The following is a 27505-nucleotide window of genomic DNA, read 5'->3' as shown; positions in this document are numbered from 1 at the left end:
GAAACAAATTTGCTCATTGCATTTTACTAATTGAGACCTTTCCAACGATGTATAACACATGGCTATCTCATCTTTTTTTATGCTTTTACCAACTCTGAATATAATTGTTTAGATAACATATTAGATAATTTGCAAATTATGAGAACAAATCAGTTCTAATTTGTCAGCAAATTAAATATGTAAGATTCTAAGCTTTAAAATGACACCTATTTTATTTAGATCAAGCAAGTGATTATTAATTTATTACATAATTATTATTATTTTTAATTTTTTCTACAGGAAGTGCCCTCCAGTATGAGCTCAGTTCAATGAATCCTTCAATCAATAAAAAAATATATATGTATTTCTTAAATATGTTCAAAAAAGAAGTACAAAACCTGTCATGATTACTAAAAAAATAGAAGTTGACAAAAAGATTTAATGCAATATCTTGGGATAATATATGCAATATTACAGATTTATTAACAGTTTAGTGGGTCTGTCAGTTTTGACCGGGAACATAAAAGGTTAGCACATACAAACACAACACAAATAGAAATTTTTCTCATCACGTTTTGTTCTACCAAAATGAATTAACAGCATTATCAAACTGAAAACCCATTAGAAATACATATGAATTACAGCAAACCACAGCATGACTAATTAATCATAGTGGATTAATTTAATTGTAGCTGTATTTTTATTTGTCTTTTTGAATTTTTAAGGCTAGTACTGTAAGCACAGGCAATTTTGGAGGTATTTTAGGTTCAATACATACTTAATGTGCCAGATTAACAAACACAAACATGATTATAGACTCCAAATCAATGGAAACACTACCTTAATTTATCTTAATTAAGACAATCAATATTATCCAAGCAGGCAAATTAATGATACAGTTTGCCTGCAGCAGAGTGTATCTACAGGATGTATCTGTATGCGTGTCTTGCATCAGTAATTAGATTAAAGCTTATCTGTGACTCAAATTTCACTATGCACCTTGTCACATAATACTTACAGACACACACAAAATATATTTTCATCATTTGATAATTTTAAAATACAAGACTTATTGATTTTACACACACAAACACACTCTAATTTCCTTCTATGGCCAACCAAGCATAAGTAGTCTATAATCACTGACTCATCGATCATGGGGAGTCTGAGGGGAGTTGGTTCAGCGTGGTTTATAAAGCAGGAAACTGATAAGAGCAGCAGAGCAGAATGAGACATGAGCATCTTGCTCCGCCAAACTCCATCTATCATCTTTCTGATTGCCTTAATGCAAGACAAATACACAAACATGAGGCTGCAAATTGAGGCATCGAAGTGGAAACAACATACAGAATGACATCCTGAATCGTCAGTATACATTTTAGTTCAACAGAAACCAAAAAATATATAAAAAATCGTGTTGTTTTCTTGAAAGCTAAATGATGGAAATGTCTGAGACAATCTTTCAAGACAATTTCATTTTTATTCAACATGTCAACTGGATGAACGGAATTGAAAACTTTGATTTGAAAAGGCCTGTGAGCCATCTCCAGGATCACATTTTGCTGTCAGATACTTTTCTCTGTTTTTTTTTAGTATGTGTTACTTTGTCAAGCACATGTTCTTTGAAAACTTGAGAGATCTTCTGGAGTATCACACATCACAGGGTCCCAATTATAACTCGGCTGCTTTCACATAGGGCACGCTGCACTGCTCTAAATGCTGCTAAGCATTCAAGGATGTGACTTGAGACAGGTTACACAAACTAACATAGAAGATTTAATATGTGACTTCTGAGAGCCGCTTGGGTATAGGTGTGTTTCTGTACGTGTTTTTCGCAAATGTCTGGGATTAACACACATAGTAGCTGCACTAACCCACATGGTGCCAGAGGCGAGGTCAGATACGAGACCCCTTCATTCCCCCCGTTACCAATGTACTCCATATTTGTGATGTTTGCTTTGGTTCCGGTCCGCTTGGCAGTGAAGTGTCCATCTGTTTCTATGGAAACGGCAGTTTCGAAGGGCACATCGAAGCAGCTATTTATGAGCCCTTCAGTTTGGAACGACCCTTCAACATGGCATCCACAATCGTTTCCCTTACAAATTGCCCTTCAGAGGCAGATATATCCCACTTGGAACGCAGGGCTGTTATTAAGGTGCATTTTGGGCAATCCATTTGAAAAGGGATGATACTTAAGACAGGTGTAAATAGGGTCCAAAATGTTTTGAGATTGTTTACTTCAATCAAATTCGGAGGTTGCCAAAAGTGCTCAAAAACGCATATGACCACATTGAGTTCCTAGTGTAAATGCTCATCCATGATAACAGAAGCACCACCTATTAGCCTGTCAATAAACCAATGCACTAAAACAAGAGCTTAAATCTTGCCAATTATATGTGGCTTTAAAAAAAAAAATAACCAATTGATCAGAACATTTGAAATAGTGAATATATGTACTTGCACAAGAACTTCACAGAACTTCTTCAGTGTGTCTGATATCAACATGAAGGGACACAAATGAGAAGAACACATCTGAAGCTGAAGCAGTTAACACTAGTGCTGTCAGTCGATTAAAAAATTTTTATTGCGATTAATCACATTATTTTTCATAGTTAATCGCAATTAATAGCAGATTTGGAAAGTGCTGAAATTTCACTTTTACTGTCAAAATGCATTTATTTCCTTCTTAGGAAAGAAAACAAAACAATATGTAACAATAATGCTTTATGAACATTTTCCAAACAAAGCCTTCCACAGTATAAAAATAGAAATGCACTAATATAGCACCAATTCAACTAACATTAAACATTTCACAAAGTCTAACTGGGAGGCTGACTAATTTAAAAACTATGCAACCATAGGTGGAGTATTCATTGCAATTTGCATTAAATCTCTTAAATTCTCATCCTCCACAGACTGTGGCTATCCGCTTTGCTACAGCAATCATGAAGCCACATTCACGTTTCGAGTCAGAGCATCAACGCCTATGTCAAGCGCTGCTTTGAACTTCACATGAAAAGCGCTTGCAAACCACATCTGGTTCTGCATTTTTGTGATAGTTAAGACTTGACGTGCTTATGTGGTAATTAAATTGCACATTACAGAGGCTGCAAAGAACTTGATTTCTGTCACCATCTGGGCTTGTTTTGTACAACAAATAGCATTAAGAGGTCTTTCCCCCATCACCACTGACACGGCTATTGTGTATGTTGTGGTGTGTGCATTAGTGTAATGAAATCGCAAAGGTTCAGCCCTGCTCTGACCAGTGTATATGCTGGTTTATGCATTTTTAACAGTAAATGCATTAATCACGATTAAGAAAAAATAATGTGTTTAACTTTAATCACGTGTTAACGCATTAACTTTGACAGCTCTAGTTAATACACAAAAATAATGGAGAATTCTGCTCTAAACATCATGTTTGTGCTTAGGTTAAATGCAAGTATAATTAAGAGAAATTGTGTTATTTTCTTTTACTTTTTTGTGCTTTGTTATTATGCAGTAATACACTGAAGTAATGACTGATGTACGTCGTCATGAAATCAGAGACCCTTCCCTCGAAATCCGAAAGCAAGTGCTCAAATGAGACACATATGACGACCAGGTGTAAACGGTGATATATCTCGCTTGTCATCTTGTGATTGGTTCGCCCAAAACGCATGTTAATACCGGGTGTAAACAGGGCTGTATATCAGTGGATATATTTTAGGAGCAGGAATGCAATTTATTTTGTGATTTGATTAATTTGACCTGCACTGGTCTCTTGCAGGTGAGGAAACTTTTTTAATGGGCAGACCACTTATCTTATTTCTATGGTGCAGACAGATAGTAGCCAATGTGAGAGGAAACAGAGAAACTTATTACAGGAAGCTGCATAGAACAAGTTACCCGTTAGGTCACAATTCATTTCAATGAAGGGTGAGATTATTCTGTCAAACTGTGAAAAGTTATAGAGAAGTGGATTGTGCATCTGAGAGCTGTGTGCGGCTCCAGAAAATACAGCTGCCCTGTTAGGGCTTCACGGTTATGGCCAAAATCATAACTGTTAATTATTTCCATTGATATTGCAATTGTGATTCATTTTATTAAATATAATTTACATTAAAATACTTATCAAACGAATAGTTCCGACCCTGAATTCTGATTGGATGAGCCTCATTCCAAGCTGTTGTAAAATGACAATAAACGTACACCTCTAACCGCACAACATTCGAATTTCATATCAATGTGCCAAATTGGAGGATTACGGCTTTTGATGCAACTATGCCACAGACATGGAAGATTTCACTAGCAGTTTTGATTTATATGGTGGATTAACAGTTGATGAATGGTGGGAGGACATTGACTTACACGAGGAAAATGAAAAAATGGCAAGACATGCTGAAATTAACGAGAGGGAAATAGAGGAATTGGAGAAATTAAGAAATGAAACCGGGACCGTTAAGCAGACTATGTGGGCCGTTCGCTGCTTTCAAACCTGGTGAACTGAGAAAAATGTAGATCTGGATTTTTTTTTTTTTTTAAATCACCAAAACAGAGCTCAACGAAACTCTGAGGCAGTTTTATGCTACAATAAAAAAATGGAAAAGGAGAGTCGTATGGATTCAGCAGTTATGTTTGTTTACGAGCGGGGCTGAACCGGTACATCAATGACCCACCACTTAGTCTGTCCTGGTGTTTACTGAAAGATCCCGAATTCACTATACTAGCAACAAAATTTCCTTGTAGTGGTGAAAAAACTTCGAAGAGAGGGCAACATACCACCAGGCTTTAACAAACAAACATTTTACCAAGATCAAACACTCCAACACACTGAATCCAAACACACTGCAAGGGCTTGTCAATAAAGTTTGGCTTGACATGCAACTGCATCTAGGACGGTAGGGGAAAGAGAGAAATCGCCAACTGCGTTTTGAATCTTTTGTTGTTCGCAAGGATGAGAATGACATCAAGTATGCAAACTTGACTTCCAATGAAGCCACTAAAAACCATAAAGATCCCAACAAGAGAGCCCGAGAGAGCCGACGAGGATTCATGTACGAGCAGCCGGGAGATGTGCTATATCCTGTCGACTCGTTTGAGAAATACGTGTCCTTGTTCCCTCCGAATTCAAATGCTTTTTATCTGCACCCAAAGAGGAGCAATTACAGCAAAAATGTGTGGTAAGTAATTTTATAAAATGGTAAAATAATAATGATAATGATAAAAATGGGCCCTAAAATGAAATCGAATATACATTTATTTTTTCTAAAGGTATACCAGAGAACCAATGGGGGTAAACTTCCTTGGCTCAATGTTACCTCGAATTTGTAAGGCTGCTGGAATTGAAAGAGTGTACACAAACCACTGTTTGCGAAGTACGACGGTGCAGAGACTTTCTGATGCCGGCTTGGAGGCTAGAGAAATTATGGCTGTGACCGGACACCAAAGCGAATTATTTCTACAGTCGTACTGGCACCCGAACTACAGTGAACAGGGAAGCTGGAGCAACATCCTAGCCTGCACCGCCTCATTAAAATGCACTTACCCTGACACAATCACCTCTGGTCCATCAGCAAAGAAAAATCCAAACGTGGTTGAACTCTATTTTAAAGCGGACATAAAATTGATGGAAATTTCATCAACAGAAATGTCCAAATTAATATCAACAATAATTCTGATCATTAGAAAGTCATAGAATGATCTTACATTTATAGTGATCATACGTTCATAATGACCTTGGGAACTTTGTTACTTGGCAGAAGAATTGTTTATTGTGCGGATTATATTTGTTATTAATAAACTGAATTATTTAATGAACACTGGTGTCTTTGATTGCTGTTACAGCCGTTTTATAAAAGCAATATACCACTTGAAGTCAAGACTTACAGTGATTTAACCACGGGTAAGAACACCCCTTCCCAGTGGTAAAATCACTGTAAGGCACGCCCTCTCGTGGCTTATTGCTTAAGTAACTGAAGACATTGCCATAGCCCCCTTAGCAGCACGAAAATCAAAACTGTTATTCAACTTTTGAATCAATTATACACAAATATATGTAAATGTAATTGGTCACAATGCAAAACTGCTACAAAATCTTTGATGCAATATGAGATCTAAATAGAATATTGTAATTGACACTTTTCACAAATTGTTGTAATTGTAACCTCGACTAATTATCTGATTAATTGTGAAGCTGCCCTAGTGCCTATATTGTCTATGCCAGGATCCACCACTGAGCAGAACATCACACATTTCTGGTGAATGACAGAAGGTCTCTTCATCAATACACACACAAATGCTCCTCTCTCACCCTCTCCAAGGCTGTAGCGGATACGAGCATCCCAGGCTAGAAGGGTCACTCTGTTTTCAAAGCCCAGCATGACAGACTGGCTCAGGCAGAGCAGACTGAGCGCATAATTGACTCCATCAAAGCCCTGGAGAGCCTCTAGTCCACAGATATCCCTCAGCATGGCCTGACTCCTCTCCCGCTGTCCTTTACTTTTCTCTCCACGCTCCTTATACACCAACATGGACAGGCAATCTGAGACAGACAGAGTGAAGATAACAGATTCATACAACATGAGTAATACATGTTTATGGAGATTATTTAGGGTGGACACCATATTTAATTTTGACACAAAGAAAAACAAGGCAGTAAAAGATGGAATTACAAGCCGTTCAAAAGGTTGTATTGTTGAGTACCTTGATGTTCAGCCAACAAAACATTTAACATAAGTCTTTTAAAAACAAAACATGGAAATGAGATGTTACTTAAGGCCTTAAATGGACTATACTTTCATTCCTCACAGTCAAGTGTCTACCCTCAGGTCTATACAGCCTAAACAACAAAAAAGTACATAAAACGTACCACTATACTACCAATGGTTTTTGGACATTTACTGTACCATGTCAGTACCATGGTAGTCTTTTAAGTACTATATTAATACATGGTACATGAATATTGTAATAATTCAGTACCATGGTATATACCAAAATACTATGGTATTTACCATCTGATACCATCACTGTATATGTTACAGCCGCAGTAAAATATTGGGAGGTGTTTGTATGCATTTTTGCTTTCATAAAGATCCTAATGCACAAATGGTGTCCTATTTTAATGTTATTGAATATATGGTAATTATGACAAGTATAAGTTATGACAAGTTATGCAGCTAAAAGTATGCATCATGTGTAAATAAACAGTGTGACTTTAGGCATTACCAATAACTAGATTAACTAAATAACACACGATGTACTAGAAACTTTAACAGTCTAAAAAGAATATTCCAGGTTTAATACAAGCTAAACTCATTAAGTAGCATTTGTGGAATAATGCTGTTTACCACAAAAATTTATTTTGCCTAGTACCTCGTTTTCTTTAATAAAAGCACAAATTTGGGTAATATTGAGGCACTTACAATGGAAGTAAATGGGGCCAATACGTAAACATTAAAATACTCACTATTACAAAAGTATAGCCACAAGACGCAAACAATACGCATTTTAACATGATTTTAGTGTTAAAATGATATCCAGTTTTACAACATTTTTGCCATGATGACTTACCCTAAACCATAAAACAACTGTAAAAGCAATGATTTAAACAACTTCACAGCTCAAATAATACACGATTTTTAAAAGAAGAATTAATATACAGTAAGTGCTTTTATAATGTTCACATATCTGCCATTAAACCCCACAAAAATTATCCCCATTCACTTCCATTGTAAGTGCCTCCCTGTAACCTTGAATTTAGCTTTTATTTATTTTTTAATGGCAATCAACATTATGCCACAAATGGTGTCAATTGAGCTTAACATGTATTGAACCCAGAATATTCCCTAAATACAATAAAAAGTCTACTTTTCCTTTACAGCTTAACTGGCAGTTCCAGAAGCTGATATTGTATAGTAATTGCATAATGATCAAGAACTCACCATTGAAAAAGTAACACATGCAGTTAAGACAATTATTAAACCATGAAATATAAGCTGTCTCTTTCCATAGATTAGTGTTAAGTGTGTGACACTCTCAAACTATAGTCCCTTTGACGCCTCCACTAAAGGCAAGAGATTTCTTGTTTTTGGAAATGTGGTGATGTTTTGTTTTGATGCATCTGTACTAGAGTACAGTCCTCCTGATCATCAGACCTCTAAAACGGTACACGCTGAGTCAAGCAGCTGTCATAACACACGCATCAAAAGACACGGTGATCCCTTAAGGCAGCTGGAGACTAACCTATTAAACAATGACAGTTTCACACGACACAGGGAGAGGAATCCAAAAATGACCTAACCTTTAGCCAAGTTCTCCAAAATAAATGACGTAAGCGTAGAACACTGGCAATGCGAATGGTGTTGGTATATTAGGTGAGACACATTGTGTTTGGCACAATTTTCATTATTATTTTTGTATATCTCTAGTGGCACAACCATTAAGATAATCCAAATTACAAATGGGTAAACATAGACACATTCAATGTTACAAAATAATTCCTAATTTTTGTAGTTCATGATTCAAACTTGACGTGCAATTTATCTAACCAACCAAAACAGGGATGTTTGGCACAAAGGCTATAGTTTTAGAAGGGATATCTCTGTGTGTATGCTCAAGTAAACATTAAGATCTGCCATAAATGATAAATTATTATTATTTTACACACAATGTGTCAACCATTCCCACTCACACTCTTCATACATGATATTAGCATGTTGAATATCTCGCTCACTACATTATTTTTACATTATTTTGTAAATAGCAGTCTAGCTGAGGGGACAAGTTGTCTTGATAGTATAAATGAGTGCGGGTCAAGAGGTCAAGCATTCAAATGTGACATTTATAAATTACATGTGCCAACCAACATATATCTCTCCTATACAAACACATTCATAGTACTTTCTCTTCAACAGACTGTAAATGTAGTATGCACTGTAACTGTTGGTCCAGGAACAGCGTTTCAACAACGTGAATTGCGACATCGTGACATTACGATATCCCGCATATCGACCATGCCAATAGCTCGCATATCTTTACGAGAAAAAAACAACCATGACAGCGCTACGTCAGGGCTTTACTCAGTATGAAAGTGGTTTTATGCAACAAAACAGACATTTAAATCTATCTTTTGTATCTCAACAATTGTAAAAAAGCATAATGAATATAGTTTACAACAAGTTTTCCGCGTAATTACCTGCTACCGGCGAAGGTTTCCGTAGAACCACCCATCTGTTTTTCCACTGTAAACGTAGAAAAGTTTACTAAAAACGAAAGTACTGATTATTTATACAAACCAATAAGGAGTTAAGAAATGATAAATGACAGAGAAAAGTAGTTAGCGTTGCTTTTAGACACCTTTTTCCCCTCTCGGAGTCTGACTTGTCCCTCTACGACAACTGTATCCGTCATCTTGTGTCATGGTTCCCGACAGCTGTGTGCGGTCCGCGGCAGTGAGGGGGTCACTTTCAAAATAACCTCGAGAACTGTCTGCACTGCTCTAACACGCACATTAACTCTCTCTCTCACACACACACACACACATACACACACACTAACACATGCATTGGCCCACCCTCTGAACAGTAGACCCAGACAAGGCAAAGGTTTTTACAGTTGTTCATTGGGTCAAGGTGGCAAGTTAATGGTGCCAAATGAATTTACCGCACCTGGCCCAGATATGCAATCTTTCTTACAAGACTGCACACGTACATCTCCGAGATGTCTGTTTTAGGTCTTTTGATCAGGAAAGCATCAAATTCTAATGAACATCTGCTAAACATCTTAAAAAGATCAGATTACAAACATTCTAAATCATAAACATCTGATGAATGTCTTATTGACATCCGAGAGGAAATGTCTTAAAGACGTATTGCAGATGAGCAAACAACCTAAATGTCTTCCAGATGTAAACACAAAAACATCAAATAGAGGTCTGGGTGATGTAAGTGTGCTTTCAGGGTGGTTTAAGAGAAATGTAAACAAACATGACATTGTATGGGTTCTTCAGTTGGGCTGGGATTTTTAGAAAAACAGATTTCTACTTTTGATTTTGTAATGTGAAGGTGACATTAACTTAGACAATTTATTTCATGCTTCGTTTATTTTAAGTAGCCTTCTTATCAATTTACAGTATGCATAGATTTTATTGGTTTAGCACTTGAGCATTGTCCCAGACTTTCAATATTAAACTATAAAAATCCATCTGATAGGTCTATACACTTTATAACATGTTTGAAACTATGCTAATCTAAGACACTCCCACAGTTGTGGCATTTTTTCACCACTTCAAACTGTTAGCTCCTAAAAAAAAAAGTATATAGTTAGTGTACTTGCATGCTTGAGATGAAATGTGCAACAAGTTTGAAGAAAACAAAGAAAATTCAAGGTAAATATCACGTTTACAGAATATTTGTATTGGGTGTCGTTTCCCGATCAAGCTGTAATTTTGTCAAATTATGCAACAAGTGTGAAAAAAAAATAATACATAAAAAAAAAGATATATATATATATATATATATATATATATATATATATATATATATATATATATATATATATATATATACTTTGAAGCACCATGCATATACAGAATAGTAATTGTATCTCAAAGCACCATGGTATTACCATCTGATACCATAAGAAATCACGTTGTTATTGCCCAGATGTGCTTAAACACACAAGGAATTTGGCCTCTGATCAGAAGCTTTAGAAATACAACAGCTAGACACAGAATTACAGGATATGATGAATAGTATATGTAGAGTCTTTATACAGGACATGCAAATTAAATTGCTCAAATGTGTATGGGTTTGTACAGGTAGCATGCATAAATATGAATTTACATGTTTTTTACATGCATATTATTTGCACCATGCTGCATACCTGATACTGTAATGTATTGCACTATACTGAACCATGGCTTTGATAAACATTATGTGAATAAGTATTTTAGATGCTTTGTCTATGACAGTATGCTCTCTGCATCTCTTTGAAAAACAAAATGAAGTGGCTTAAATGTAGCAAGCTACTTTTGGTGTGTAGCTTGTAGTGTAACTTGCTACTCTCTCTGAAGTGTAGCTTTTAGCTTAGCTTAACTCATTTTTCTGTTTACTGAGTTACATTTTTTGAGTAGCTTGCCCAACACTGATCTGAGATGTGGTAGAAATGAATGTAAATGTAAAGATTTGTGTCGGGAATTTTCATGGCTTCAGAAAAAATGACTTAAATCTCCAGTGATGCATGCACATAAACTGTTGGACATTGTTGGTAGAAGAAGAAAAAACTAGTGAGAGAGTGAAAACTGCTTTAATGAGACTTTCTAGAAATACACAGTGCCAAAAGTACCAGAAGTTGAAACACCCATGTACAACCCAAATACTGATGTATCATCTCTTTAGTTATCCTTAAACTGCCTGACTAAACCACATACACAATTGAAACTACCCTTGTCAAATATCCTAAAGCAGTGCAATAAGAAAAATCTAAAGAATTCCAATTGGAATTTCTATCATAATTTGGAGCTATTGTTATAAGATCTAAATGGAAATTTTCTTATGGGCTCACACATGAAAAAAAAAAAAAAAAAAAAAAATCTAAAAGGTGTCTAACAGCAATTTATTTCCTATAGGACAAGATCATATGCCTTTTATTCTACATTGAACAGGTTTCCCCCTCGTGGTGGCCGCAATTTTGAGATCACATGGCCTGCAGTGTCTTGCAAGTTGGACCAAATTAATGAACATAAACTTAAGACGAATTTAGAGAACATCAACTTTTGTCAACCTGCAGTAACATCACAAACATCATGGCTGCTCCAGAGCTGGTGTGGGCAGCAGAAAGGCTAATGTTGTTGTATTGGGTGTTTAGAAAGACAAACAAGAGCCAGCAAAAGCTAAATATGTAGGCTAATTACTTTGTGCACCTATAAGGGCTCTATTTTCGTGAGTGCGCAAAGTGCAGCGTTTTATCCCATTTACCTGAGAGTGCTAATTCTACCATTTTCACGCCAGTGCAAGTGGACGTGGGAGGGAGAGTTTGCGCTACTTTGGGGTAGGTGCGCAAACTGTGGGTGTATTGTATGCAAATGAAATGGCGCAAAGCCTGAGAAATATGTCATTGCGCCAAGACGTTTCAATACCACCTCTTAACTCAGCGCAATGTCCAAATTCAGTTCCTTCATTTGCAGTTTGGAGATTCCACCAGCAGGTGTTAATAAAGTTAATGTCCAAATTCTGACAGTACACATCAAATAATGTCCCTTACGATCGCTGTTGAAGCCATTAGTTGAAACAAACAATTATGAGATTTGTGTTAAACTTTCTAGTGGTCATGGTTTATTTTTTCAATTATTATTGTTAGGTTTATATGTTTTATTATTATTGTATATTTACAATTGAGCCTGTATTTATGATTTAATTTGACTAGTTATTTTCCAGCTGTTGTTGAGAGTAATTTTTGAGTTACTGCAAAATGGGCTGGTGGAAGAAGTTGGAGAGAGTAAAATGTTTGGATTTAGTGTGATGTTTTTAGCCACTTCGTTATTTTTATTATATTTTCGTTTCTTTTGAAGTGTAATTTGAATTTAGAAATGTATTTGGTTAAATTTTTTTTGTGTTTCAATAAATTAATGTAATTTTTCAAAATTGGCCAGTAGAAGTGAAGTGCACGCTGATACAATCACTGTTAATACTAGCCATGATTTGTGTGTCAGTAGATGAAAATGATTAATAATAATTACTTAATTTAACGGAGCATACTTTCAAATTCTCATGAGAATCACATTTTCCACGCGTATAAAAGGAGCATGTCGCTGTCATAGAAATATGCCAAACAATCATCAAGGACACAGTTAATTCACAAAAGAACGTAATTTTCAATTCTTCTAATTCATTGCATACAGTATATTTACTCTACCAACTTCTTATTAATGTGCTGTCTTTGTTTAAATCGTTAGTACTTGAGGGAATGGACTATATAATGGGACACAGATGCTGGAATAACCGGAGAAGAACCTCAGAATTAAATTACACTTGGTCCAGACCGTCCAGCCTTTTGCGCATGCACGGGCGATTTCACCAAACCCACTTGCGCCTAGACTTAGTGCATGCTTGCACAAAAATACCAAAACTTCATTGCCATGCCCACTGACTTTGCACTTATGACTTAAGGCATTGCCCTGTGCTTAATGCTTGCACTCTTAAAATAGGGCCCCAAGTCTGGAGTCAGCTTGCTAAGGGATTGATAATGAATTGATGAATTATTAATGACAAATCATCAAATGTGTATTGTTCTAATTGTTTTTTTATTTCAGTCAGGACCACTTCTGTCAAATGAATACTTTGACTTGAATACTTTGAATGAATAATTTAATTAATTTACAGTACAGACAACTGAAGCAATCTGTTGGTGTTGGCGGTATGGTTCTGTTCTGGGCAAACTCCCTGCCCATCCATGCAGCAATGCATGCATGGACAAAGCAGGAAGCACGGCACATAAAAACACCCCAGGGGTAACAGAAAAGATACAGCAGAATTATTACAACATGTAAATAAATAATTTCTGACAGTGCAGCATGGTACAGTTCATTTGCATTTTAGATTAAATGGACTCTTAATAAAACTTCAGATTATACAAGGCGCAATAATACATGAAGATAGGAATTTCAAACTGGCAATCAATTGTAGTCTTCAAGAGCACAGAACAACAAGACAGAAAGAGAGAGAGAGAGAGTTGAGAAAACTAAATGCTAAAAGCGAGGTGGACCTGGGGATGGAGGAGAGTGTTAAGTGCAGCTCCATGCAATGGAAAGGCAGCTAAGGGAATGAATAGTTGGAGGGATGAAATAGAACCACTTTGATAAGCATCTGAATTGTATTGGTAGATGTCATGATCAGCTAAGCATCAGCTGATTGCAAACTTGACTAATGTGGCCTGCCTGGACTGACGCTACACTTGATATTAATTCCATTTTTTGTTACTCTAAAGGCCAATTTGCACTGCCCCAACAAACTCCAACAAACACACTTGTTGGGTTTTGTCGGATCAGTATGTTCACCCTGTTGGTGTTTGTTGGCATTTGTTTGTCAGGTCTTGGAAAGTTTGAGCAGTCTGGTGTGATTTTCCAACGAACTCCGACAAATTCTGACTTCAGCGTGAACTATTGCCATGACTATGAGGTAAGCGTCCCTGTCAACTCACAGAAAATGAATGCGCGTGGCCGCACCTGCATTGATCAAGCAGGAGAAACACAGTCACGACTATTCACATTTTTGAAGCGAACTTGTTAAAGCAATCCGTTCCTTTCTAAAGAAAACAAAATTATATGTTACTGTTGGGTTCATGCATGAGGAAATATGTACAAATAGGCAAGACACGGACGGAAACTAATTTGTGCTGAAGCACTCTTTTCACTCGCATGAAAAACACAGATCCTTTATTTATCAAACGCCGTCGAATCACACAGTAAAAGCAAATACTGAACGAAATGCAGATCTGCAATAATTTACAATATTAACTTTCCCAACATAACAATAGTTTTTTTTTTTTGCCGCTGGATTACTGTCCTCCAACGGAACTTGCGGAATGAATACGTTCCCAGCAAACACAATACGTTTTTTTAAACGTAGTGGTTATTTATAAATTAATTGCGCATGTTTGACTTCATTCGCAACCTATTCCTTGTCAGTCGTCTTCAACGGCAAACAACGACACAAAGACGTAAGTGTGAATACGACAGTTATGTTTCTCAACATTCTAAATACAACAGTCAACTTTAGAAACTTTGAAGTGTTGGTGTCTGTTGGGGCAGTGTGAACTGGCCTTTACATTTCTACATTAATTACTTTTTTAATTACTTACCATGAAATAGTAAGTACTACTATAGTTTCTACTGTATTCAATTCAGGCTTTCAACAAAACGAATAAAGTAGTACATTTTTGAATAACAGTGTGAAATACAATGTTATTTCACACTGTTATGCAATAGTGTTATAAATAAAATAAAAAGTATAATTCTTTCTGATGCAAATTAATTCTGGTTTCTCTTTGATCGCTTGCATTCATCCGCACATTTCTGGGAGATGGCTTTCTTGATTAGAGTCCCTTCCACGTTGAATTTATTTTTGATGTATCCTGTAAGTCAAAGGAATAAAGAGAAAAATAAATGTATATTACTAAACTTGCTAATCCACTAGCACTAGACAATCCATAATCCACTTGACAAATATTTTCCAACTATCACTTGTAACTGCTTTAGTCTAAGGCCTGTTTCACACCACACACATACTGTAAGCAGAGTGTTAGTGGCACTGGTGGTTTATTCCAGGGTTTTTCCAGAAAGCAGCATTCTGAAACAGTTCTTAGAGGTTTTTTAGAACTGCGCATGTGCGTGAACAGACCGGAGAACAAATGTGCTGCATTCTTGCAATAAGCCACTTTCTGGTGTCCATGTAAACATAGTTACCATTTCTGCACTGCAACAGAGCTGCGGCTCTGTACAGAAAATACACTGATTTCATGGTTACTACATAAAGTATTTCCTTTACGGCCATAAATTAAAAAACAAGTTATTGGGAGGGGGATTGTCTACACAGCAAGGGGATACTGCACCGTATCTCTGCCTTTGGAAGCTTTTGCCTGTGCTTGCACTGCTGTAGTCAATCAGTATAATAATTACAAGAACTTACTTGACAAATTAACCTTACTGTAGAATTGGTGTCTCTGTAAGTCACACATTTTGCATCCTTCTTTGATTTGTTTAGAAAAAAGTTACTCACTTATGATGTCAGACACATTCTGAGGCACTAACTGAGGCTTTGCTGGTTTTCCCTTGAAAGCATTGGAACATTTTCCAGTGTAGCAGTGTGTTGCCAATGTTCTTCTTCCAAACACTGCCATCAGGAGGTCTTTTGTAGCTTTCTTGGGGTCTAACCATTTCACATGAGCAAAATCTTCTGCACTGATGATTGTGTTGGGTCCAATTCTCACCTGAAAACAGTCAATAAATAAGATTTTTTTTCAGCATCATTTTTGTTTGCTTAACTTGTGTGTATACCAGGATCTCATATGTCATATCATTAAGCAGCTTTCTCTTTAGTCTGTGTCTATTATTATTGCACCGTTCTATCTGTAGTAGACCCTATGTTACATTTTGTCCTAACAATGCCTTTGGTGTCTATATAGTGACAAGCAGGGCTCTTGACCAAGCATTAGTATTTGATGCACTTGGTGAGAGAACTTTTTAAACACTCACTTAAATGCAACTTAAAATCTATACCTTTTTGAAGTCACCGGAACTTGGGGCAGGTACCACTGAGGTAGATTCTGGGGCTGGCATATCTGAAGCGAGTACAGGGGGAGTTACCACCAAAGTATGTACTGGGGCAGTTATAACTGGAGTGCATCCTAGGACAAAATCATTTATTAGGGTATTTGATACCATCATTACAGCCTGACAAACAATTTTGCACATTTGGATTACCATTTTTTACTAGTTCAAGAATGTTCACCAGAACACTCTTAATTTCTTTTAATTCTGCCAATATTTGCTCATTACATCCAACTTCATTCCTTGTTGCCTCTGTTGCTGCATCCCTACTGGGCTCCTGCAGTTAAAAAAAAGTGCACATAAGTTTTCAGTTGAACATTTCCTATGTAGTTCTAAAAACAACAACAGTGGAACACAAAAGAAGAACTTCTGAAGAATAATCACACCACTCTTTTCCACACAATAAAAACATAGTCACCAGGAGCTGTCAAGATCTAAAAAGGAAAAAAAGCTCCACAGATTATGGGATGATTTTAAGATAATAACAACTTTGGGTCTGTTCCTCACACAAAGCTATGGCTTGGAATATTCATGGTTCCCACTCTTTTGACCAATGAATTTCCGTTACATTTCCAGCCATATGTGATTACTAAATAAGCACTTTTAAAAATCATTTTATTGAGATTACACACCAAAAGAGCAATTTCTAGCTGATGAAATATTGTAGGAATATTTTAGAGCTGAGCAAAAACAAAAAAAATTACTGTATATTTACAATATATATAAAAAAAAATTTGTGTGCTTGACAGTATAAATCACAATTCCTTTTGTTGTATGGAGAAGTGCAGCCTGAACATTATGATAAACATCTCCTTTTCTGGTCCATGGAAAAAAGGAAGTCATAAGGATTTGGAATGACATGGGTAAAAAAATTATTTATTTATTCTTTTCGCTTTAACAATATAATGTGAAACATAATTAGCTAGGTATTGTTATATTGACTGAGAGTAAAATCTGTTACACTTTTATGGTTAACATTGGAAAAATGTGTAATACTTTCTTTAAATAAAATATGTAATGTTGAATTTTTGGAGTAAATTGTATTTTATAGTATGTACAGTGCTAATGATTAGCTAATGACATACACATACTTCATTTCAGTTTTGTTGCACATAACGTGTAGTAAAAAAAATTTCATGCACAGTGTAAACATAGAAATAAACATACTTTGTCATGTCTGCACTGCATAAAAAAACAACAAAAAAAACAATAGAAGCCTCACTGAAATCCTAATGGTTTTAATGGTTATAATGGGAAATGTACTGGTTTTAATGGAAACTATAATGGTCCCTATCTACTGGTAATGTGCTGGCTTCTATTGGTGGCATGTTATGTTATGGATACCATTAGGGACCAGTTAGCTGTATTGGAAACCAATACAAATCATTAAATCCTAATATGGTCCAAAACACACTACGCTCGTGTGACGAGGAGGAGGGCGGGGCCGGGCCGTGATTACGCACGCCTGGCCCCCAGTTGGGCTAATCAGCGAGGAGAGGGATAAATGCAGCCGGATGCGGCAGTTCGAGAGAGAGAGCCACACGCAGCTGCCGTGTGTGTGTGTTTGTGTTTTGTGTCTTTTTATTTCATTAATTATTACTTTGACTGTTCAGCTGGTTGCTGCCTCCTCCTTTCCCATTTTTAACCGTTACATTGGTGCCAAAACCCGGGAAGGAGGAGGGATGTGCTGTCGTAGAGTCCTTGCCTCTGCGAGGGGAGGAGGGGCTCGCTCCCGGCTGCCAGGGGCGGAGGAGTTCCCTACCGGCCGCCAAAACACTCCCGGGGAGGAGCGGCTGTCGTCCGCCAGAGGGTGGAGGAGTGATTGAGGACCAGGCGACGGCGTGTCTGGGAAACCAGCGAGCAAGTTTTTTTCTCTCTCTCCTCTCTCTCTCTCTCTCTCTCTCTCTCTCTCACTGTCGCTCCGCCTTGCCCTTTCCCTCTCCTCTTTTTTGTTTTGTTTTTCCCTTCCCTTGTCCCACTCCCCAGCCATAGAGAGGTGTGGAAAAGCCTGCCTGCAGGCGCAGTCAGAAGGGCAACAAACCTTGTAGTCATGCCGGGGGTTCCCCAACCTGAGGCAAAGGTGGGAAGAGTGTGATGAGGAGGAGGGCGGGGCTGGGCCGTGACTACACCCCCAATTGGGCTAATCAGCCGAGGAGAGGGATAAATGCAGTGGAACGCGGCAGTTTGGGAGAGAGAGAGCCACGTGCAGCTGCCATGTGTGTTTGTGTTGTGTGTCTTTTTGTTTAAATTAAATATTATTTTGATGGTTCAGCCGGTTCCCGCCTCCTCCTTTCCCATCCTTAACCTTTGTTACAACTCATAATGGTATACTGCTAAAATATTCAGCTCTTATCCTGCTGACCTTTGCAGCGGCTGTTTACTGACATACTGTACACAAAAAATGTACATAAAAGAGAATAACAGAACTAAAATAAAATCCATATCATCATTACCACAGCATAAAGGAACAACCAAACCTACATCAATTTCTTCACTGCTGTCTGACTCAGACAGAGTTCTATTTCTGTTTTTCTGGTGTTGACCCCTCCTTAATTCTGTATCCTCTCTTGGCCTGTTTCTGTTGGACTGGCTTTTCTCCACACTGTAAAGCTGTTTCAGCATTGCAGATCTAGTTCCTGGCATTTTTAAATAATGATTAACACAACATGCACACAATTTACAATTATTTTTAACTCTAAAAAATGCACAATATACCAGAAGTGCATTGTGTACAGACCTCTGAAATTACATGACAGGCTACTTACCAATGTTTAAAATTTTTGCTTTTGTTTTGATTTTGGTTTCCTCTTTATACGACACATCACATATACTCCCAGTTTCACAGAAGCCATTTATAATGCTGTTTGTTGAGAGCACATCCCATTTTGGGGGATCCTCAATCCACTGGATCAACATGAACTTCATTTTCTAAAGGATTTACATAACAATGACAATATTTATTGTCAGTGAATTGATTTAAATAGTATATATGTAATAAATGTAAAAAAAAAAAAAAAAAAAAAGACAAGGTAACTGATGTGCTAATAACATTACAATTCCAAAAGATAACTGAACATATAGAGTATTATATATTACACACACGTTTAGATTGTGTCAAATATTTTGATATACTTACATACTGTTCGTTTGCCTCTTCTCTTCAGAGTCTCTTCCAGTCTGTCATCTCCCACAGACCGTACAGCAACTGAGGATAAAGCCCTACTGAAAAAACAAAACAATAGAAACTCTAATGTTTCCACAGTTTTTGGACCATATTCCATTAGGATTTAACGGTTTGTAATGGTTTCCATTACTGGTCCCTAATAGTATCCACTACACATAATATGCCACCATTAGAAGCCAACCCATTACCTAAAGACCCACAGGGACCTTTATCATTTCTATTAAAACCAATACTTTTCCATTATAAACATTAAAACCATTCAAATTTTTGTGAGGGTTTCTATTTTTTTAATTATTTTTTTCCAGCAGTAAGGTCATTATTTGGACAGGAACACTTTTTCTGTTTGTAGCACTCAGAAAGGACATTATAAGGCAAATAGGCTCAAAGTGGTGGGGGTAGGGGGTGGGTGGCTGGCGAGGGGAATACAGTTTTTTGAATCTCATTAAGAGTCTAGCCTAAAGGCACAACACTAGTTTTCCTCACAGAACAAATCCATTCATATCTCTGATGTCTGATTCCAGTCAATCTCTTCCCGCAGAGAGTATTTTCGTCTAAAGCGGTATAATATCCCTGGAAATGGTGTTACTGTATAGATGGTTTCCTTATGTCTGTGTAATCAAAAAATAATTGATTGGAAAACAACCTAATGACATAATATTCATTAAAATTATACTTATTAAATTTAGGTTCTTAGTAGATACTTTCTTTCAAGTGCACATATCAAGTAAATGACAACTGCCAAAATAGGTTGCTGAGAGTCATACTAACTCAAATGCAGGGGCGGGGTTACCCCTGCAGAGGCCCCAAGCAACAGTCCAACCAGGGGCCTCCTTCAGCCTATTGATGATATTCCATATATATCTTGATAATTGTTTACTTGCTCAAAGATTACATGGTTTAAATCATAATTTTTAATTCGACATATCAACCGTTGTAGCCAAGTAGATTACATTTTTTTTTTATTATTAAATAAAAATCTTAAAGATAATGAATGCATGTTTTCCACAGTTTTTCACTAAATGAACACAAGAATTGTATTAAATGTATAATACATATCATTTATATGCAATAATATAACAATACAGTAATTACAGTACAATATTTACCTACACTTATATTGTACAAAACATTATTATAATTTTTTTTTATTATAATGAACATGGTGTGCAAAAATGGCAACATTTTCGAACCCAGTTAAATAGTATATATTATTGTCCAGTCAAGTTTATTATGATAATATTATACTGAATTATTATTATAATTTTGAGGAGCTTTTATTTTGGTAGAACACTGAAAGTGCCCTGTAGTGTCAGTGTGTAATAAAGGAATATTCCAGGTTCAATACAAGTTAAGCTCAATCGACTGCATTTGTGGCATAATATTGATTACAAAAAATTTTTATTTTGACTTGCCCCTCCTTTTCTTTAAAAAGGCAAAAGTCTGGGATACAGTGAGGCACTTACAATGGAAGTGAATGGGGCCAATCCGCAAACATTAAAATGCTCACTATTTCAAAAGTATAGCCACAAGACATAAACAATATTCATGTTAACATGCTTTTAGTGTGATAAAATCACTTAGTAACCTTTCTTTGTAAAGTTACAGCCAATTTTACAACTTCGTTGCCATGACGACGTAATGTCAACAAACTCTAAAATGACTAAAAAACAACTTTAAACAACTTTACAGCTCAAATAATACATGAGTTTTAACAAAAAAGTGCTTTTATAAAATTATAAGCTTCACATTTCTGCTATCAAACCCTCCAAAAATTGGCCCCATTCACTTCCATTGTAAGGGCCTCACTGTAACCTCGGTTTTTGCTTTTTTTAAAGACAAGTAAAAATAGCTTTTTACGGAAAGCAACATTATGCCACAAATGCTGCCGATTGAGCTTAACTTGTATTTTGTACCATGTTCCTCATTACAAAATTTGGAGAAACACTGTATCGCATTTTTTAAGTTTGTATAATAACTTTAAGTGGCTTCAAATGTTTGGAATTGCATGAATGCGTGAACTTGCAGCACTTGGCCTTCACAATGAACTGCTCAGATCAGCTGAAAACAGCATATGTGAAGCTCCAATGCATTTGTTCTTACAACATGTCATGCATCCAAGTCAAAATACAAAATATGGAAGAAGCCAAACTAAAACAAATACATGGCAAAGCTAATTTTTTCTGTTGGACTAGTGAGATAATACACCTGCATCACTTTTATCCGACCTATATGATTTATCACATTTATTACGAAGTCCTCATTATTCTCATTAGTTTAAAACAAAAATAGTACATATAGTAGTATTTTCTTTATGTAAAAATAAGAATATATTTTGGGGTGAAATATGACAGATTTATGAAGGCTTTGTGAGACTGTATACTAGTAGTAAACTACCATACATATATTAGCTTGGTTGATCTTCAGTGCTGGGTAGATTAGTTCTGATTTGTAATCTGGTACTGATTACAAATTACATGAATAAAAGTGGAGTCAGTAATGTAATCTCTTGGGTTAAATTTTTGAGGTAATCTAATCTGATTGATTTTGGATTACTTTCGGATTACTTCTGACGCAATTCTTTATTTGATGTCATATGCATTTGAGTAGGATAAAATTGTACCATTTTGACATAATGTTACTTAAATGCATTGAAGTGAACTTGCTTAATGGATCAAAATATCAAAATATGAGAAATGATATGATTTTTGTATGGGTGTGTGTGTTTTACTGGCTACTTATCTGTTTCTGAGTATAATTTAAAAAAGGCACTTACAACGTTCTTACTCTGGCACTTTTGGCATTACAAATTCCATCCATGTGTGGTAGCAGATCAGACCAGTTATATTTGTGAATCAGTGCCACAAAAAAAAATTGCCTCAAAAGTAAAAGCGCATTCATGTACATTTTTGAAGCGGAGTACAAAAACAATTTGCGAAACTAAAACTTTACCACTCTGATGCAATCAGTTCTGCATTTATGTGTGGATTACCACTCTATATTCAGTGTTATTATTGCTGGTGGCTAGTATCAGGTTTTTAAAAAGTATTTGATAAAAAGAAGAATTAGCAGAATCAACAAATTATGAACAATTATACTTTGTTATTATACTTTAATATACTTTGCCTGATTAATATGTAATCAAGTAATCCATAAAATAGGAACTTTAATCAAATTAAGAGTATTTTAAAACGGAATTTAATCTAATAACAAGTACTTGATTTGTGTAATCTGATAACGTAATCCAGATTACATGTAATCCATTCGTACCCAGCATTGTTGATACTATACACATTCACTGCCAAGGCTGACATTTCCCTGAGACTGCCCTGCATAGCCATGTAGAGCAACTACAGATTCCAAATTCTTGAGCAAATTAATGTCGAGACCAAGAGTACAGAGCATTTCTGATTTATGTATGGTGAATGAGGCAATTGGAGTATGTGACTCTTAAAGAGAGGTTTCTTGCTTTGTATTGACAAATGGTGAAATTTCTGGATCTTGACAAGCAGTAACCTGTTATATGGAGAGATTAGGGAGCTAAGTGAACAGAACTGCCTGACAGTAATGGCTGGGATGGGATGTAGGTTTGATGAGTAATAGAAGGTGGGTGCCAGACCACTGGCTGTAGTGTAAACCAGAAACAGTATCTTGAACCGTACTGGCAGGCGTGTAGGAACCCCAGCAGAGGCGTAACATGAGAACATTTCCAGAGGTTAAAGACAAGCCGAGCTGAAGCATTTTGGATGCACTCCAGAGGACAAATAGCACATGCTGGTTGGTGGTGAGGAGGGAGTGAAAGTTATTTAGCTTTGAAATAACTATAGCCTGGATGAGGAGCTGAGAACAATTATTCGAGGAATTAGTTGGGAAGAGCCTATTTTCCCTAAATTGAGCATGAATCAGCAGGGCCAGGAATTGTTTCAGTACTATCACAAATGAGTAGTGGAAAGGCACCAAGCGTTTTACACCCCTGTAGGGTACTAATGTGAGATATTCAGATTGCTAACACTGCCAAATGCATTTTGTAGTATGTTTATTTTGTAATAAAGTTATATTTAGAAGATTATAAATCCTACACAAGCCCTACAAATGAGGAGGAATTTAATGACTGAGACACACTGTTTTGCATCCCTGGGGCAACTTGGGTTTCATTGGGCTTTGCTCAAGGGCACAGTGGCCATGATCAGAGGAAAACCAATGCCAATAGAAGCTGTATTGCCACTCAGCTCCAGGCTTGCTTTTCTATATTTATGTAGTTATCTATTCAGCATTTGAAAGGTTTTAGGAATGAGACAGTTTTCCCCGCTGTGTGTCACCTAATGTAAACAGACATGGCTGCGTGCATTGGATCATCTCGTCCGTGTTTATAGATTTGTTGACTGAGTATATGAGTTGTAAACTGTTATCTTAATGCTTTTGTGACAATTTGGCTGTCTGTTTTATAAAACAACATATCGTGTGCTTGAAAAAACTGTTCAAGTTGCTGTTTGTGTGACATGAATTACTAGTGCATATTCACCTTATGTAAACAAACATTGCTGCATACAAATGTGTGACGCTGCTCTTTCAATCAATAGTTTTTTATTTTTCCATCATTTTTTATTTGATTGTAGTTCATTCCCTAATTAAAGATGTCAAGCACATATTCTTGTACCTTTGTTTGGGAACTTTGTCCAATTTTCAAATAATTTTTTTGCTTTTAAATCAAACTTTGTAATGTCCTTGGAGCTGGTTGGTTTGGTTCATGGCTTAGAACCCTTTTATGAAGAATTTTATGAAATCACTATGGAACAAAAAAAAAAAAAAAAAAAAAAAAATTATGGGAAAAATGCTTCTGGAACAAAAAAAAAAAAAAAAGTGGGTGGGCACTGTTGCACTCTGTAGGAACAAAGGCTGTTTCTCAATGTGCATTCTTTTGTGTTCTTACGTTCTTGTGGACTCATTCTACGTCATTATCCACTGCCGAAGTTCGATTCCAATCCTCAAGAACGCAAGTACCGAGAAAGAAGGAAATTACCCGGATGTGTCCTTGAAATCGAGGATGCATCGGATGGTGACTTGTGGGCAAGAACTAGGTACTACGGGGGCAGACGTAGGACATTTATCGGTTTGCTTTGTTTTTTCCTCAAGAATTTCCCGCTGAAAGCTCGCAAATTCTGATGGCCCCGTCAACGTTTACAACAGGATTAACTGATGATGGAGCCACAGAAGGCCGCCTCGGTGTGGAGCTCTCCAGTTCTTTTGTTGTTTTTGTTTGTTTGTCCTGCGTTTAGTACATTTTTTTCCAATCAGTTTTACCAGGGATGAACTGCTATTCGGACGTTTTGATGGACATTTTAGTCAGAGGCGCAGCTGTGTTGTTTAAGCGTGCTATGAAATGCAGGTGAGGGAAGTTGTCATTCAACAAGGACAAACCATGGTTTACAGGAAAACTCAGACAGCTTCATCATGCCAAAGAGGATGCTTACAGAAGCAGGAATTAAATCTTGTATAATCAGGCCAAAAACACACTGACTAAGGAAATTAAAGTGGCTAAAAGAAGCTACTCTATAAATCTGAAAAACAAGTTTTCAGCTAATGACCCTGCATCAGTGTGGAGAGGCCTGAACGACATTACTAACTTCAAGACACCATCCCCCAACAATGTATGGAACAATCAACTGGCTGACGACTTGAATGTGTTTTACTATAGATTTGAAAAGCCCAGTCTCGCACCCCACACCCACTCTGACCTTCACTTCATACAAACACCAACACCACCTGCCTCCTGACCCCTCTGTCAACCTCCTGAAGTATGCAGACGACACTACTGTCATCGGCCTCATCTAAGATGACGATGAGTCTGCATACAGAAGGGAGGTTGAACGGCTGGCTCACTGGTTGTTTTATTGTTTATGCACTGGAAGCTTCTGTTACCAAGAAAAATTCCTTGTACGTGAAAGCATACTTGGCAAATAAAGCTCCTTCTGATTCGGATTCATTTGTTGTTTTTTTGGGCATCATTTTAATACAGTAATAAACATGGAAAAACAAGTGTTTATTCTTTTAACATGTCACCAGTCCTGCAAAACCTCACTGGTGTGATTATATTAATGCTGTCACTGGTGTGTTAATGCCAGTAGTTCTCTCACTGGATTCAAATGTGCTGTGACGGTTAACTGTTTTACGTCCTCCTGTCCTTCTGAGTTCGTTCTTCCAAGGTAGCTTGGCAAGACCGGTTCTTAGAATTGAAAAACACTCAAAGTCTTTCTAAGTCAGTCAACTGCTGGCCATCTTTGGAAAGCTCTCAGGAAGCTATTTCCAATCATGAAAGAGCAGCTCCTATCTACTTGAATGGAGGAAAAACAAAATTTCAAAAACGGTTGGACAAGATTACGATCAAAGAACATATTTCAAATCAGCAGTAAAATTTGACAATATTGGTATCATAAATTGTGCTTCTTTACCTCAGATTATGCAAAAATCAAATAAAATCAATACATTTCCCGGCTTGTATATAGCTAATGCGCATGTGCGTTCTGCATGTGCGTTCTGCATGACAGGCAATGTCTGTTTTTAAAAGATGATTGGCTCTTTTACCTGTAAGGCAGAACTTCCTTTCTACACTTGATGACCACTGGGCATGCCAATTTCTACCATTAATTTTAATAGAAGTGGCTCATCTCTGCTAACTAGTCTAGGAACCAGCATCTAAAACACAACATATGCTTGTCTACAAGGTTTTGACACACTGATGCTAATAATAGGAACAAACATTTAGAGATTCAAATCACTGATCAGGGATAAAAAATTTATTGATATTTATTTTAGACAGTTGTTGCTGTGATTGGAGTACATACATCAATGTATAAGCAGACATAAGCTTGTGGTTTCGTAAATAAAAATACAGCATGTCCTTAGAAGACCTGCAGCATTTTTATATTGATAATTTCCTCTCGTGTGTCTTTCTCTCTATACTTTTCTCTCTCAGTCTCTCTTTCCTCTTCACACCATTAATTATCCCTGATATACGTTTGGCAGAGAACAGTGCCTTCATGTCCTCAGGTCAATGAGACGTGTCTGACATTGAACAGTAGCCATTAAAATTCTTCGTGTGAATCTTAGAGACAGTGTGAGAGGCCAGAAGGCAGCGTGACCTCATCCAATGATATAACGGCACAGAAGACTCCATGTGTAGTAGGGCGAAGATGGAACATCAAGCCAGACATATTTAATAGCACAACTATGGTATTACACCTGCTTTTGCTGAGTTCTATTACACGTATTATAAGTGCTGTTACATTAGACGCTACATTGATGTGCCCATGAGTAAAAGTCCAGAACAATTCACTATGTGTCAGTCATAGAGCCCAACAGTTTGCCCTCCTCATAGGTCACATATAATATAATGTCATGTATAAGCATGATCACAGTGGAAATCGGTGTGTAATTTCTGAATGTTTTGCCTCCCATATTCGCACCAAATGTGCCATATTCTGGACAAGCGCCACCATGCAGCCTTTGATATGACATTCCAGATACTACATTTTGGTCTTAGTACTGTTACGGTTAGATTTAGGGTTTGGGTTAGTGGTAAGGCTGGATTACACTACACGATTTTGACTCTGATTTTAACCCCAATTTGCAGTCAATCCAAGTTGGGGCTCATCTGTGCTAGTTGGGTCCAATCTCCAGATTTTGCACCAGTCGCAGTTGACAGATTTCAATTTACAAAATTGCGAATTGTGTAGATATACAGTACATACAGTATACATATACATGTGCCTCATTTACAGGTGGGACATGTCCTCACCACTTTTTGAAATTGCTTTCATCAGATAAGTGTCTAATGCATAAGAAACGCCTCCAGTTCTTGAGCAGAATTTTCCATTTAGTTTGTGTGTTATATTAAGTGGTATTTTTAATGTTATAATGAGTGCTCGTTGTGGCTGTTATCAGTGGCGTTGAGTGACAGTAAAGGGCGATGTTCTCTCGTGCATCCAGACACGCATTTTACTCGCTATGCTGTTGCACAAATTTTGCTCCTTTCCCGGTAA

General features: G+C 36.9%; 2 protein-coding genes across 5 annotated transcripts in view; both read right to left on the bottom strand.

Moving 5' to 3' along the window:
• Window positions 1-9416, bottom strand: part of LOC127443893 (protein Dok-7-like) — a 42695-nt gene extending 33279 nt beyond the window's left edge. For all 4 annotated transcript variants that reach the window (XM_051702927.1, XM_051702928.1, XM_051702929.1 and 1 more), the window contains exons 1-3: window positions 9316-9416; window positions 9155-9200; window positions 6272-6502 (exon numbers count right to left, since the gene is read on the bottom strand). In XM_051702927.1, the coding sequence (XP_051558887.1) occupies window positions 6272-6502; window positions 9155-9200; window positions 9316-9369 (331 nt within the window). In that variant the 5' untranslated portion in view covers window positions 9370-9416. The remainder of the gene's footprint in view (window positions 1-6271; window positions 6503-9154; window positions 9201-9315) is intronic.
• A 3854-nt stretch (window positions 9417-13270) lies between these two features.
• LOC127443933 (uncharacterized) lies at window positions 13271-19644 on the bottom strand. Its single transcript, XM_051703011.1, has 7 exons — window positions 19422-19644; window positions 19051-19213; window positions 18767-18921; window positions 16439-16562; window positions 16235-16362; window positions 15735-15945; window positions 13271-15090 (listed from the first exon to the last, which is right to left on the bottom strand). The coding sequence occupies exons 2-7, from the start codon at window positions 19208-19210 to the stop codon at window positions 14987-14989; spliced, it is 882 nt and encodes a 293-aa protein (XP_051558971.1). The 5' UTR covers window positions 19211-19213; window positions 19422-19644; the 3' UTR covers window positions 13271-14986.
• Between the last annotated feature and the right edge of the window lie 7861 nt (window positions 19645-27505).

Source organism: Myxocyprinus asiaticus, chromosome 7 (assembly GCF_019703515.2).
Source record: "Myxocyprinus asiaticus isolate MX2 ecotype Aquarium Trade chromosome 7, UBuf_Myxa_2, whole genome shotgun sequence".
Lineage (NCBI taxonomy): Eukaryota > Metazoa > Chordata > Actinopteri > Cypriniformes > Catostomidae > Myxocyprinus > Myxocyprinus asiaticus.
This window is presented reverse-complemented; position numbering and strand designations above follow the sequence as displayed.